Below are 16,518 nucleotides of genomic sequence, written 5' to 3'. Positions count from 1 at the left end.
TGAATAAATAAATAAATAAATAAATAAATAAGCAAGCAAAGTCAGGTTTAACAGGTCCATTTCTAAATCTGGATGGCTTATGTGTGGACAACTAAACTACCTTGACAATTGAAATAACATTTATTTTAATATTTGTTATGAGTCACTTTGAACAGTAAAATCAAAATTAGTCACTTTTTGTCACTATATGCATTGTGTGAACAATGATGTCATTTATTCACACACGCACATACTTTCTAATCTGCTTATCTCTGCATGGGAAGATGGAGCCTATCCCAGTGGTCTGGGCAAAAGGCAAGAAACACACCGATGGACTGTCCATAGGGCTGTCATTCGTTCATTTAAAGGAAATACAGAAGTCACAGATGACTTCAGACATGGCTGCCATCCAAAGTAGTTGCTGTAAATCTGACAAAGGATGAACATTCTTGTTCCTGGAATCTCTGATAGCAGTCCTGTTCACAATCTGTACCACTCCATTTCTCTTGACAGAATTGCATTAAAGCCAGAGGTGCACCCAGGTACTGAGAAGCCTCAGTTTTATTGGCGGTTTCAACAAATACATATATATATATATATATATATATATAAAAAAATAAAATAAAAATTAGGGCTGTCGAAGTTAACATGATAACACATTAACGCAATCTCAATTTAACGCAATTTTGAAGAAAAAAAACAAGGGCCGTTAATGCAAATTCTGTTTGGCCCTGCGAGTCATCCGTAGTTGATGTTGAGACTTGACTGTGCACGGCATCTCATTAAGAGTAGAGGAGCGAGTATAATATATAAATTTGAATACGTAACACACACAATGTTAAACAAACTACTTAACTGAGAATAAGCAAAATACCCCCGCATATACACTATTTTACACAACAATAAAATATAGTAAACATAAATACATATGTATTGCCTAAACTAAGCTAAAGAACACAACATTCGCTCTTTTCATCTGTATGTACAATTTCTGGGCAGACAATATATTCTGGTAGTGGCTGACAATTTAGGTCCCTAGTCTGAACTTCTGCTTGCAGTGACACACTTGAAGCCATTAGTGGTCGTAACTTTCAATCTTTTAAAATCAAGAGAAATTTCAAAATTATAATGCATTTTGCTTTCTTTACAGTAACACATCAGGAAGTGGTCGAAGAGTACAGGAAAACAAGATTTTTGCATTTTAAGTAGTTTGATAACACTATTACCAGGGACTTGATCTAATCAGGTTTTTTAAAAAAATCCATTTTGAGTCCATTTTGATGCAAGATTGACTTTAAATTCAAACAAATGGAGCACAGTAGATTACACCACTGCTGCATGCATGCACAAATTCAAGAATCTGTCCATGCAGGAAACCCACTGCTAGAAAAACAAGGATTGCAGTGCGAACTTGTTTTAAAATGCAAAAAAAAAGATCTTTTTTATTGATATCGGCATCAGCCACAACAGTCTTTATTATCGTTTATCGTATTAGCCCAGAAATTCTGCATTAGCCGATCCCTAGTAGAATTCCTTCAAATTGTCCCTGAATGCGCAGAAGGTGAGATTGTACAGGCAAAACATTTTTTTTAAATTAACAATTTAATTAGAAACACAGTCAGAGCTCAAAAACACACAAATCAACACCATAATCACAGCACACACACTTAATGTTAATCGATCATGCTGTGTAATTTAAAGGGCAGGGGGAAAAGGGTTTACAGGATGGGCCTGTGTGTCTACTAAACCAAGCTGGATATGCATCTGTGTAGAGGAGATAAGACATTCTGCTAGTGTGACGTTAGTCCTCCTTTCCCTATAGTAACAGTTAACATCCAGCAGCAATCGCTCTCTGAGCCGTGCTAATGGAAGACGCTTTCTTTTTGCTCCAGTCACCCTAATCTGCAATTTCCAAGTGTTAATGGTTCAACAAAACCACTCCAGCTAACCTTTAAGCACAGCATAAAAATGATCTGCCGATGATGACGTACATTAAAAAAAAGGATTTAATTTCTAACAGTCAGACTTCCAATGACACACATTTCTCATTTGCGAAAGAGTGGTGGACTATTTGGTAGAGGGTCAGACTAAATTATAAGAAAATAACAGCCATTTCAGAGTGCCAGGTTTGTGTGAAGCGCTGACTGTGCAGACAGATCTGTACTGGGATACAACTATTCTTTACTATATCTAGAACTAAACATACATGTCAATATACTTTTGGCAATTGGAGCTCTCACAAAAATGTGATTCTGGAAAGGACATCATCTGATAAATGGTCGTTGGCTTTCTCTGTAAAACACAAACCACACTCAAACTAACATCTGTACACAAGAACAGGAAACCTATTTTTTAAATGCATCTGTCATCTAAAACTTATTGCAACAGAACTACAACTAGAAGTATTCAAAATAAACTCTTGCCACAACAGTTAACCCCTTCACTCTTACAAACAAATGAGAACTGCAACATAGTTTCTCTCAACAAGCAAGCAAAAACCTGCATGGAAACAGTAGCAAGTACCTTGAATCATGCTTTATTATTAGTTGTAAGCAATGAAGTAATAAAGCAACTGAAGCGATACCTTAGGCAGTGGACGTCCCACCTCTGCAAAGTATTTAATCCAAAAGTGCAGCCTAGGCATTACACAGATCGTTCCGATGGGAAATTAACACAAAAGAGGAAATTATACATAAATCCATAAGCTAAACACAGCAGCTGCAAACAACCAATTCAGAGTAATCCAATTTGTGCCATTAATTGCAACTCAGCTATGCATAGCAATGCCTCAAATTTATCACTTGGTATTTGTATCAGCACTAATAAGACTCATACCACAATTGGAACTACAGGTAAGAGTTTCAAAAGGAAACTCTCAGAGATAACAGCCTGTGTGCCTTCATGCCTGTGAATGTGTGAGAGAGAGATGGGGGTGGGTCTCCTTTCAGGAAATGATGCTTTTGTTGGAGTGTGACCGAGATTACTGGCAGTCAGAACCCAATTTTACCGTATGTGCTTTACTAAGAATCGAACACAGCTTCGGAGGACACTTTGCGTACCTCTAACACAGTCTCTCCAAATTAAGGCTTGGGCCTAAAAGCTGTTAGCATAAAGATGTTGCATCAGTATATATATATAAAAGCTTAATGAAACAGATAAACAACAAATCATCTTAGCAGCAGCCATAGCCAAATTTACTATGTTGCTGTCACATTTTGTATAGAATATTGGTCACTGTCATTTTAAAAAGCCTTTAGGTTTTCAGCTTTTTCAAATCATCTGCACATTTGCATTTTATACATTTCATTATGAATGGATAAAAAAAATAAAATAAGAGAATATACAACAGACAAGAGGTTTTGTTATAAACGTGACTGTTATGGGCCAATATAAACTAATATTGCTGTATATGAGAAGGTCTGAGACTTGCACAAAAAGGTTATGGGTTAACAGGTTTGTCTTGCAGGGCAGGTTCATCACCCCCCCCCATTTGTGATAATGCTGTTATATTATTCTGTTTTATTTTGTAAACCATACTGTTTGAACTTCGTGTCAAATGTTTACATATTTTAGAAGAGATTTTGAATATAATGTAAGAAGTGTGATGTACAAATATATGAGTATTTTAAAAGAATCATATGAAGCACTGGGGGAAGGGCAACTTCACTACACAGCCGTTATGCTTGCAAAGTGTCCTGCTTCTGTGCTTTGCTAAACAGGTTTGTGGAAAGTAGGAGTCTGCTACAAAGCCAAAAGCTCAGTTCAGGGAAACCACAGGTAAAAACATCTAACTCATGAAACCAGACTTATATAGACGATTTTCCCCCTTCTAAATTACTTCAACACTGAGTAGGTGCATAAAACATCAACATTCTTATCTTCAGTAATGATTTTTACTGAATTTTAATATCATTTGACAGAAAATTAGGGACAAGCATGCAATAGTGCATTAATTAATCTTTTGAATAACTTAAATAATAAATGGAATATTCTACCCACTTGTCTCTCAACATGAACCCACCTCAAGAGAGGTAAAGCATTGCGTGACAAATACAGAGTTCAGAAAACAGTCAATTTACTATGCAACACTCAAAACAGGAACTGTTTTATTCAAAAGGAAAGTGAAAGTGCCAGTTAGTTTGTGTGTCACTTGATAACAAAACCAACCTCACAAGTCAATATTGAAGGCTCTGTCCTACCAAGCCCATATTACATTTATATTAAGCACTTTCCTATTTGCTCACTATGACCTTTTGATCACTTATAAAACACATGCAAGCAACTCCAAAGTGAATAGTGTGTACATCTACGCAAAGTCACAGGACAAAACGGTTCTTATTGCGGAACAACCTCACAACCCCTCTCTCTCTCGGCCTCGCTCTCGCGCTCTCTCTCGCTCTCTCTCGGCCTCGCTCTCGCGCTCTCTCTCGGCCTCGCTCTCGCACGCTCTCTCTCGGCCTCGCTCTCGCACGCTCTCTCTCGGCCTCGCTCTCGCACGCTCTCTCTCGGCCTCGCTCTCGCACTCGCTCTCTCTCGGCCTCGCTCTCGCACTCGCTCTCTCTCGGCCTCGCTCTCGCACGCGCTCTCTCTCGGCCTCGCTCTCGCGCGCTCTCTCGGCCTCGCTCTCTCGCTCTCTGTCTGGGTATTGGAAAGCTGTCCATCAGGCTCTTTGTACTATATTTCAGACTAATATACCCTTTGACTTTGGATTTCTTTATCTGGGAAATCATTCTTTAGACTTAGGTCAAAACAATATGAAATTGTTGAAGGCCTTGCTGTCTGCAAGTAAGAAAGCAATCACAAGAAAATGGCTGTTGAAATGGCTGTTTACTATCTGACTGGTATGACACTGTTCATGAAGTTTATATTATGGAAAAGCTAACTTATTCCTTTAGAATTCACATCGGTAACTTCGGCCACATTTGGTCTAAGTGGCTATTATATAGATAAGACCCTGGTGACCAGAATTTATGTAGGTTTTAATTACCTATTTATTTGTTTGTTATTTCCTCTCTTCTTAATGAAAGACTATGCTTCCCCTTTTGCAATGTAAATAGTTTTTTTTTGTTGTTTTTTTCTTTCTCTATTTAAGGAGCTTATCTGAAGGGAAACTTTTTTCCCCTCCTTTCCTTCCTCTACATATTAATCTTATTTTTTTTTTCTTTCTTATTATTATTATTATTATTACTATTATTAAGTTTTACCGCTCTCTTGAAAAGGAATATTGATTTGGATGGTAAATATGGATGGTCAAAATATGCTTACCATAAGAGAAGCAAAGATTAGAAAAAGAGGTTTATGTATATGTATGTAAATAGATATTTATGTGTGTATAAGGACATAAAAGTACACGAGCATTGAAAGTAAAGAACCTCAATAGGCCCACAATGGAACTGTCCTTAGCTGTAATTGTGGTGCTAATTGATAATTGTAATTTGGTGTTTTCTTCCATGTTCTTTTCAAAAGACTTTCCCCTAAAAAATTTTTTTTTAAATAAATAAATAATATAATATACTAATAACTTGTTGATCTCTGTTCTATAAGCAAGTTATGGGATTCGAGTTGACAGAAGGCTGCAGAAGGCTATAGAATGTGGCTAAAAGCAGCAGCTTTGCATAATAATCAGATATGGGCAGCAACTGCCCATCATTGAAATAAACAGCAGAAGTCTCACAAGCTAGATTTCTGGCTACCCACAAATTGTCCTGTAGGTAACATTGCTCCATGTGGCCAAGAGAGCAAAAGAACAAAAGACAAACGCTTTTGCGTGATGCATAGCGGTAGGCAATTTATGGTTTTTAGATCAGAATAAAGACAATGACTGTTGTCTCAAGATTGCTCCATGTGGCCAAGACTGCCATTTGACCAAAAGGCAATTGCTTTTTTTGTGATGTTTAGCAGCAGGAATCTTGCTCCAGAATGCTTGCTGTTGTCATGGTATCCAAAGCAGGCAACTGACTGCCATTTAGCAAGATAAACACAAGTTTGGTTCTCATCAGACTAATTTTTAAAAAATGGTGCATACACACAGTTGTGTGAATAGTCAATAGGAGTGTAACTGTGTGGCCGTCTGCATCAAATGGTTCGTGCAAGTCTGTGGATTAACAATGTAAGACTGAGATTAGAGATGGAGGGGGATTAGACTGAAACTTACCGGCGCAAAGTCTCCATTTCTGCTTGATGTGAGGTCAGAGAAGTCCATGTCACTGAACACACCCAGAGATGCAGAGTTAGGCTGGTACTGTCTGAAAGCAGTAGGCAAACAAAAAATGTAATAAAACCAAAACAATTTCTCATCAGATTTATATCCCTCATTAGAATTCCGACTTTGGTCTGAGATTTGATTTCATTAGGTTTCAAAAATTTTGAGTGACCTGAATCATACACTACATGACACTATTGACCAGCTTGCTATAAGCCACTTATCACCAAACAATACAGGTGTACTTTCCAAAATGACAGAACAGTGTAACTAGGGTTGCAACGGTATGAGATTTTCACGGTATGGTAACCGTGCATTTTAATACCGTGGTATACCGTGGTATACCGTGGATCCGGTTACCGCTGCAACCCTAATGAGCCTGTGTGCGTGTCTGACCAACTACTGTTGTAAACGTCCGTTTTACTGCCAAGTTAATATAATCAGAGACTGCAGAAAGAGGGGACTATCTATTTTATACATGATCCTCACAATAGAGGCACGTCAGATTTTAAATATAAACTCGTGCAAATTAATGGCGTCTTTCACGTTGAGTCCGACTCCGGAAAAATCCAAATTAGTCTGTGAGGACCTGAACATGGACACGCGCATCCACCACAGCACGCGCTTCATAGCCACAGGCATAACGTTACTTCCAGCACCTGCATGCTCATAGTTCGGATGACTCAGCACTTTTGTGGGCGCTTAACGCGTGGGCTGTGCACGAATACAAAGATAGGTTTTATAGTCGAAATTTCACGCATTTAGGGTCGGACTGAAATTATAAACGAGTACAGCGGGGTGGTGTTCTCGGAGATGGGAGAACAGGTTAGAGGTATTCCCTCCTTTAGCTGCCACTTTCCTGCCACATTGATTACAAATCGGATTCCCATCCTCGCGTGCATTTGGCGGGTATCCGAAGTAGTCCCACACTGCTGACTTTAGTTTAGCCTTTTTTTTAGGGGGACGGAGATTTGTTAAGTCTGTGGCACTCTCTGCCATTCTCACTGCTGTGTGCTTGTGTGACTGAAACGGAGCGGAGCTGCGCATGCGCGGGTGAGTTTCTGAGCTGGGTTGTGTTTTACCGGTAATGAGCAAATGCCCACGGTATGATAACCGTGCATTTTAATACCGTGGTATACCGTGGAACCGGTTACCGCTGCAACCCTAAGTGTAACTTAATGCTACACAGTAGACAGAGTACTTCAAACGGTATGAGAGGTGTAGTTTGCACATGAGTCAAATATAAAGCCAGAAGGAAGTAGTAATTGTAGCAAAGAAGATTCAAACCTGGAGGAAAATAAGTCTGGAGACTGACTTTTCTATGACATGCTTTGGTTTCCTTTTTGAATGCCTGTGGCCTTTCATTTCTAGTTCTCTAATATCTTAAAAGTAAACTAACTAAATTCTAGCACCATTTGTCCATTAACATAATAGAAATGCCCATATAAGAAATGAGATTTGTCACCCTTGGTTTCAGGGCATTCTGATAACAATATAAGTGGTATAAGTTGTACAGTACATTGTACCAGAATCCAATAAAACATCAACAAATAAAATCCCGTTACTGGCATCATAAACTTGTGTGTGATGAGACCAAATTCTCACTGTACAATATGAACAAAACATATTTTGGTTAACTAGTTTCTACCAACGTGTACTGCACTGCTGTAACACACCTTAGTAGACATAACTGCATGTTAAGGCTGCACAAAAAATGTATTACAATCACACTTCATTCGTTACTCAGTGTAATTCAGTTAAAGAACAGACCAAACTGCAAGAGGGCCGAAATGTCACAATACCGCCTTAGCTGATGACCCCAGTTTCACTGCAGTAATAGGGAACTTTCAAGAATGCAAATCATGTTTCGAATTGTAGCATCATATAGCATACTCTTATCAAAGTGCAAAGAGCGGCACTTCTGCGTTGCACACAGCAAGCTTTCTGCATTGACTGTACTGTATCAAGTTTACCTGGAACTGTGTGCCACTTAAGGAATGCACAAAAATACAGATGGAGCTGTACAAAGAATCTACTTCTCTACCATGCTGCGTGGCTTTTGGTATAAAACAAGTTCACATTAGCCTAAGTTGCGCTGTTGATATTTTATCCTCAGTGAGACAGTAAGTAGACTATCTAAAGCTGAACCAAGTTAGCCTAATGCCAAGACACAGCCCAATTTTTTATTAACATCAATGAAGCACTGAACAGACATTCAAAAGAAAAAAAAGATTTGCAGACATGCAGCCTCAAACCATCTGGGTGTTGAAAATTCGCCACTGCAACAAAGTTGGACCCTGAAAACGTTTATTTTGGCCTGGCAGTCACCCTAAAGCCACCCCTTGACATAATGAGAGAACAGACTTATTTTTATACTTAAAATATCTCACAAAATTCTTTATCTTTTAAACAGTATTTTTGAAGCACTTCTTTAACAAAATATTGCATACCGTTATAAAATGCGTATTTAAAACCTCAACTTCTATATTTGTATATTGTTTTGTATTTTTGGCCTGTGGCTCACCACAAAAAGTTTGGGCTGTATTTGATTTGCAGGTTAGAATATAGGTTTCTTTTTGGTCTGTTTTACAGGTTTTTTTTATATTTATTTATCATCACCACCCCATGCATGAGACTGGCAGCACTGTGCAGCTCTCTCAATGACAGGCTGCTTCACCCAAACACCTACAAAGCATACTGTGAATTTATCACCTTCTCCTGTATGCAATATAATAAACACTCCATGTGCAATTTTTTTGAAAAATCTCTAGTGTAAATTTTTTAGCTTTCTATTCATAATTGTTTATATTGTTAACTCCTCACCATTCCCATGTGTAATATAAACCAGTACCTAATGTGCAGTACTCCATCTTATCCGTAAATTGTAGTAATCTAACCTAATTTTGTATGTCTTGCACACTTAATCATTAGAAATGGCATATCTGTATTGATGGGTACTGGTGTCAGACTGATATCAGTTGAAAATGCCGGATCAGATAATGGAGAGAAAAACAAATTGATCTAATCTGTTACAGTATTTTGACCATGACAGCCTTCTGTTAGATGTTCATCTAAGGTAAAGTGCTCCAAATAAAAATAGCTTGTTAGTGTTATATATAAAAAAAGATTAGGATGGGCTTAGACCCAAGGCTTCACAATTCTGGTGAATTCTCCATTAGCACAGTTAATGATGCATGCACTTCTTTATCTATATCAGTCTGCTAAATGCATACAGAGGAAACTGTTAGGCTGAGCTAAGGACAATAAATTCTGGTAAGAGTCCATGCATAACACATGTAAATATAGGAAATGTCTCAATGTGTCTGAACATAACATTCCAGTTATAGAGAGCAGCTACTGAGCCCTTGAACAAAAGCTTCATGTCAGACAGAAGTGTGTAATTATATGCATGTCTGAGCATGTTCTGTAGCCAAACTTTTTGAAGGCTGAACTCCAGAAAGTGCATTGTTATACCACAATGACTCATTACAAACAACTTATTCTGAACAATATTTTGTGCCCATAAATATTACAAATAAGCAAAACTTGAATAAGGCTTACAATATGTGATCATTTTGTTTTGGCCTGCCTGAGATGCACTTCTTATCTAACATCAGACTGCGTGTCAGAAAGAGAGAGTTATAGAGAGAAAGAGAGAAGAGAAAATGAGAGACACTAGTGTTTAGTCATCACTCACCTCCCAGATTGTTGCATAGGATAGTGCTGGTTGTAATGAGGCTGCTGGGAGAACGGCGGCCACGAGTTAGTGGAAAACAGCTGACTCTGGAGAGGAAAAGGAAACAAACATCACATTTTTCATAGGCTCTTTGGGGATGGAGTTAAACAACAGTTATAGCATCGTGGGCCATTCAAATGAATTGCTATTTCAGAAAAACAAAGAAATGCTCCTGACCAAAGAATCAATATCAAATACACCCAGCGTGGTCTCAATCTGTGATATTTACACTTTAAATGTGCACCATGGCCACTCAATCTCTGATAAGCTGGTGTACCAAATAACCACCCACAAATTCCACATAGTAAAGGATGTCAGGCCTTAAGGTAACCATGACTCGCACAGCAGTACCATAACTATAATGGAGAATGTTGATGATCCACTCAGCAAATAAATGGCAGATTTCTTTCCAAAGATGCAGGCAATTACAACATCTAATAAGGGAAAAAGAGAGCCAGAGAGACACAAGAAGAATGAGAGACAAAAAGAAAGGATATTTCTACTGTCACAAGTCAATAACAAATAAACAACAACAAAAGGTCCCTAAAGTTCACTGTGCACAAGTGTCTTCACTGAGGTGGGGCATACAATATTCCTTGATTGACTTATTGTTACATCTTTCATATATAACATTAGGTGCTGGGGTCAAACAGACAACAGCAATGGCCAGAAGAAGACAACCTGAAACTACAATCCTACCACACTGGGTCAAATCCCTGGTAGTCACACTAGGATCAGCACAGAGTGTAACAATTTTGATACATAATAAAGATATAGTAAAAAATTAAAGGTTTTAAACAAAATTTAAAACCGTATTGTCTATAAACATCATTTACTGTCTTTCATGGATAATCAAAACCAGGTGCCTCTACACAGAGTAAAGTCAGCAAGGAAGAGGAAGGAGCTTTGCTAAGTATGTACCCACACTCAAGCGACTGGGCTTTTCTTCTGAAGTCACCCATAAATTTTAGGGGGTTAAATTTGTGCAACTAATGTTGTGTGTAGGTTGGCACAGAGGGCAGTGATAAAGTTCTATTTGGGAACTTTTATTTACTTGACAAATCAATCTATGTAGTATAAAATTCGAAATCTGAAGAATCAAGAGATTGTAACACATAAAACATCAAAAACTGAAATCACTTTTAAACTTAATCAAAAACCACATAAAACCTGAAAATGCTTGTTACACTCCCACCAGATACTCTTAAATTTTGCTCCTCTGAAGCCCTTACTGTTGCTGCACAATACAAAATATTATACTCCAATTAGCCGAAATATATTAGTGGAGACTTCAAATTTCTGTATGACTTGAAATTTGTATGAGCTTATCAGACACTGTGGGTGGCACTCTCTTGTTGCATTAATAGTGCATATGTGCAACAAAGCTTTACATCCACATAAGGAGAAATGGGCTGGAGCTGTGAAATTGATCAGCTATGTATCGGTGTCAGCTGATTTTCAGCCCAAATATGTGATCGACCAATATTTCTTGAATCCTGAGAGATTTAGAGACCTTCGAGAGCGGACAGGGCTGAAGTTGGCTTCCCATTTGCCAGCTTCTTGCTCTAAGGTGCCAGAATGTAACTGCTGAACCATTTAAGGTGAAACAGGAAAATTCAGACAAGAAGCCAGAGAAAGTAAACTGACTTCAGCTTCATGAGAGTTCAAAGGCATGAAAAGGGTGAGGAGGTTGCAATATTTCTGCATGACAGTGGATAACATTACCTTACTTTTGCTGTTTCACAGAACCAACAGATCAGAATTGTTTTGTCCTGTTTTCTTATGTTTGAAAAAGCCAGCTTCACAGTAGCAACTGCAGTGACAGTTTGCTAAGATTACTTCCTGTATCACTGTTTGTTATATCATGGTATTTGTCCACATGTTTGCGAAGGGTTTTATGGCCACAAAGATCTTTTATAAAAAATGTTTTGTTTATCTCGGTTTCAGGCATCTCCGATATCTAAAAACTCAATTCAAAAAGATTAATCTGATTTCAAGTGGCATATTCTTACAACCATACGGCGTCTAAGAACCAATCACATACCAATTGTAAAGTGGGGTCATAGAGTTTTGAGACTGTCAGTATGGTAGTGAACCTCCAACAGCTCAGAGCATTCGTTATTACATTTACATTTATGGCATTTTGACAGACGCTCTTATCCAGAGCAACTTACAGTTTGATCATTTTACACAGGTAGGCGAAGGTGGTGTTAGAAGTCTTGCCGAAGGACCCTTATTGGTGTAGTGTAGGGTGTTTACCCAGGTGGGGATTGAACCCCAGTCTACAGCATAGAAGGCAGAGGTGTTACCCACTACACTAACCAACCATCAAACAGTTCCAAGAAAAAGTTAACCAGCATCACCAAATCTCACACCATGTGACTTTTTTGGGGGGGTGCATTAAGGATTCTGTTTATGCACCACTACTCCCAACACTGGATGATCTCCAAATTCACACTGAAAGACCCATGAGTATAGAAACACCTGACATGCTCAATTGAGTATGGGATGTATTTGACTATTGCATTGATGTTGTCCGCACAGCTGGAGGAGGCCCTTATTGAGCACTTGTAAAATTACATAAACTTTATGCTCACTTAAACCAGTTGTAATTTACTGCATTGTTTTGTAATGATTTACGAATTAAATAAATCATTTTGAAATCAGATTTCCTCCTAAAAGGGTGAATAGCAATTGGTTGATTTACATTTGTCATGTTATGTATTTTTATGCTCTATTCTATGCATGTGTAAGGAAAACCACCACCCTGGGTCTATTTCAGTTCATTTAGCCTAAAAAGTGCATGTTTTGGAAACGGTGATTAAATAATTTACTCTCATTATTGCCTGTCACTTTCAAAAACATGATTAATGTTGCATCCCTACAAATTTATGCTCAATATCTAAAAAATGTAAAAAGCTGCTTTTTAAAATAGCAAACAAACCAGCATTTATAAATGAATGAAAACAACTGGGGAAGATACAACGCAGAGAACAGCCTATGTTACCTCCATGGAGTTAGGGAGTGGAGGACTGGGCACACTATACTTTGGGCTCCTCAGCTCTGGGTGCAGGAAGTCCTCCGTGTCCATGACAGCAGATGTGGAAAGAATGGGCATCAGGCTCTGTGCAGCAGCATGATGACTGACCCAGCCAACGTGTCAAAGGGAGCAAAAGGTTTCATCATTTTCCAGCCATCTCTGAGGAGAGAGAAGCGAAAAGAGAGAAAGAGAAAGACATGTCACGAACGGAAACAGACCGAGACAGTCTTTCGTTGTAGTTAATCCTGTTTGCACTGATGTGAAACTAGATACAACCGTGCCCTTGTCTCGACAAATATCAACACGGCAGAGAGATGAATCTTTCTCACGGCGAAAAAGCAACTTCATGAAAGTTAGACTTGCCTTTAGCTAGCTAGCTAGCAAAGTTAAACTGGCTGCTCACACAGCGTGTACGGAGAAATACAAAAAGGCTAGCAGAAGAGTGAAAAACTTAACGCTAGTTAGCTAGGTTAACAATCTACAAGCAAAGTCCATTCGATAGAGCTAGATTAGCAGAAGTAATACCGTTGAAATAGAGATGTTCCAGTTTCATTCAAGGCTGACTTCAACAGAAAGTTAAAATCTGTCAAACCAAGTAGCTAAGTCGCCAGACAATGGACAAATATAGAAAAACAACAGACTGTTTGATTTTCCAATCGTAGAAAAGAGCTAACTTAACCTAGCTAGCTATGAAACACCAGACGTCGAGCTCGTGTCCAAACCCTTAACGAATGTTTCCACGCTCAGCCCATTATAACTTAATGACGAATTAATACGACTATAGTTCACAAAGGAGCACCGTGCGCTCTGTCCATGTTTCTAGTCGTGTTGAACTGCTGGTGAAAGCCGTTAACCGAACCGGTTTATTAACAAGGCCGAATTCTATTGTTTGCCCGGCTAGCCTGGCTGCTAGTTACTCGTTAGCTTGGTCGCTAACGACATTCGCTCGAGCGACACCTCTCTCGCTCGCGCAGATTGAAGAACACTTACCGCACGCGGCTCAGACTCATTATCCCAGCATTGTCCCCCTGCGGGCCGTCTCTCTTCTAACTCTGTTTTTTTGTTCGTGTAAATCGGGACCTTTACGCCATTATTATGTTTTATTTTCTCGGCACAGTTGTTTATCTCACTTCCTGGTCAGCGTCGCCATCTTAATTTAGGAAGGAGGAATCTTCCGCTGGCGTCGATTACGTCACGGCCTCGTCGGCCATAACTGACCGTCCAGCTGAGACGAGATTCAACAAAACCTGAACTGAGGTCCAAAATGTGATGGGTTGATACCTTCCTGAGTACGGAGCACCTAAATCGATGTGTTGATTATTCTTTAATAAGGCGTGGCCACAAGTAATCTTACTCTTGTCCCATATATCCCATTTTGCATCCATAGGCATTAATAACGGAGTTGGTCTCCACTTTGCAGCTCTGCCAGCTTCCCCTCTTCTGGGAATTCTTTCTACAAGATCTGTGGGAATTCATCTAGAAGAACATTTGCGAGGTCAGACGGTGATGTTAGACGAGAGGGCCTGGCTCGCAATCTCTGTTCTAGTTCATCCCAAATGCGTTTGATGGGGTTAAGTTCATGGCTCTGTGTGGGCCAGTCACATTCTTCCACACCTAACTCACCTGGCCATGCCTTCATAGACTTCATGCTGGAACAGAAAAGGGTCTTCCCCAACCTGTTCCCACAAAATTGGAAGCCTGTGGTTGACCAAAATGTCTTGGTAAGCTGAAGTATTTAGATTTTCCTTCACTGAAACTAAGGAGCCAAGCCAACCCCTAAAATACAACCCCATATCAATATCCTTCCTCCACCAAACTTTACAGCTGGCACAGTGCAGTCAGGTAGGTATTTTTTTCTTGGCATTCCTAAATGCTTCCACTTTTCAACAATACCATTCACAGTTGATTGTGGAATATCTATGAGGGAATAAATTTCATGAACTAAATTGTTGCAATGGTGGCAACCTATTACAGGACCACGCTCGAATTCAGTGAGCTCTTTAGAACAATCCATTCTTTCACAAATGTGTAAAGGCAGAGTGTATGGCTAGGTGATGGATTTTATACACTCGTGGCAATGAGACTGAATGGACCACCTGAAATCAGTGATTAAGGGGTGTGTCCCAATACTTTTGTCCATAAAGTGTATTTTTCATAACTTGTGGGCTCAATGTTGTAATTCATACGATACCCCAAGATCTTTATTATTCCCCCTCCAGTTTGCCCATCAGCCTAGCCTGGGAGTTGAGGACGCCATAATCTATCTGCTCAGCCGAGTCTATGCAAACCTGGACAAGCCAGCAAGCACTGTGAGTTTCAAGTTTTTTTTACTTCTCCAGTGCATTTAACACCATTTGGCCTGCTCGCCTGGGTGATAAGTTGACAGTGATGCAAGTAGATGCCCCCCTCGTTTCCTGGATTGTTGACTACCTGACTGGCAGACCACAGTATGTACACTGCAGCACTGTGTGTCGGACAGAGTGGTCAGCAACATTGGAGTTCCACAAGGAATGGTCCTCTCTCCCTTCCTCTTCACCCTCTACACCACAGACTTCAGTTACTGCACAGAGACTTGCCACCTTCAAAAGTTTTCTGATGAAGGTGGAATAGTTGGATGTATCAGCAAGGGTGATGAGGAAGAGTACAGGGTGACGGTGAAGGACTTTGTTGCATGTTGTGAGTGGAACTACCTGCAGCTCAATGTGACAAAGACAGAGGAACTGAGGAGGGACAAGGCACTGGTGACCCCTGTGTACATCAGGGGGGGTCAGTGTGGACACTGTGGAGGATTACAAATATCTGGGAGTGTATATTGACAATAAACTGGACTGGGCTAAGAACACCAATGCCCTCTACAGGAAGGGCCAAATTTGTCTCTATTTTCTGAGGTGCCTGAGGTCCTTCAACATCTGCCGGACTATGCTCAGGATCTTCTACAAGTCTGTGGTGGTGAGTGCTATCCTCTATGCTGTTGCATGCTGGGGAAGCAGGCTGGGGGTGGAGACGCCAACAGACTCAACAAACTGATCCGCAAGGCCGGTGATGGGTGTGGACCTGGACACGCTGACAGCCGTGTTGGAGAGGAGGATGCTGTCTTAGCTGCAGACCATTATGGACAATGGCACCCACCCACTCTACGACACCGTGATGAGACACAGGAGCACATTCAGTGCAAGACTCATTCTTCCAAAATGCACCACAGAGCGCCACAGGAAGTCATTCTTACCTTTGGCCATCAAACTCTATAACTCCTCCCTCAGTGTGTGATTTACAATGTGTGGTTCATCTGTGCAATACTCAATACCAAACTGTGCTGTTCATATGTGTAATAATAATAATTGGGTGCAATAACTCAGGGGTACAATAATTTGAACTGCTTTATACAAGATGTTTCATATTTATTATCACAGTCACTGCCACTTAAAAACTTAAATCTTGTGTATATATTGCAAATTTCTCTTTCTCTTTTGTTTTAAATTATTAAAGTGTTTATTATTTTACATAAATGGTTGCAACTGTAATAACTGCAGTTTCCCTCTGGGATCAATAAAGGATTCTGAT

The 16,518-nt window shown here is 39.6% G+C and overlaps 1 protein-coding gene across 4 annotated transcripts in view; it reads right to left on the bottom strand.

Moving 5' to 3' along the window:
- The window catches only part of sbno2a (strawberry notch homolog 2a), a 37,624-nt gene extending 23,524 nt beyond the window's left edge, over window positions 1-14,100 (bottom strand). For 3 of the 4 annotated variants that reach the window (XM_017697128.2, XM_017697129.2, XM_017697131.2), the window contains exons 1-4: window positions 13,948-14,100; window positions 12,925-13,116; window positions 9,879-9,964; window positions 6,134-6,224 (exon numbers count right to left, since the gene is read on the bottom strand). In XM_017697128.2, the coding sequence (XP_017552617.1) occupies window positions 6,134-6,224; window positions 9,879-9,964; window positions 12,925-13,035 (288 nt within the window). In that variant the 5' untranslated portion in view covers window positions 13,036-13,116; window positions 13,948-14,100. The remainder of the gene's footprint in view (window positions 1-6,133; window positions 6,225-9,878; window positions 9,965-12,924; window positions 13,117-13,947) is intronic. The other variant, XM_017697130.2, reaches the window with a different exon arrangement.
- Window positions 14,101-16,518: the final 2,418 nt, after the last annotated feature.

This window comes from Pygocentrus nattereri, chromosome 19, assembly GCF_015220715.1.
Source record: "Pygocentrus nattereri isolate fPygNat1 chromosome 19, fPygNat1.pri, whole genome shotgun sequence".
In the NCBI taxonomy this organism is placed as follows: domain Eukaryota; kingdom Metazoa; phylum Chordata; class Actinopteri; order Characiformes; family Serrasalmidae; genus Pygocentrus; species Pygocentrus nattereri.
The sequence above is the reverse complement of the archived record's forward strand: the minus strand, read 5'-3'. Positions and strand labels throughout refer to the sequence as shown.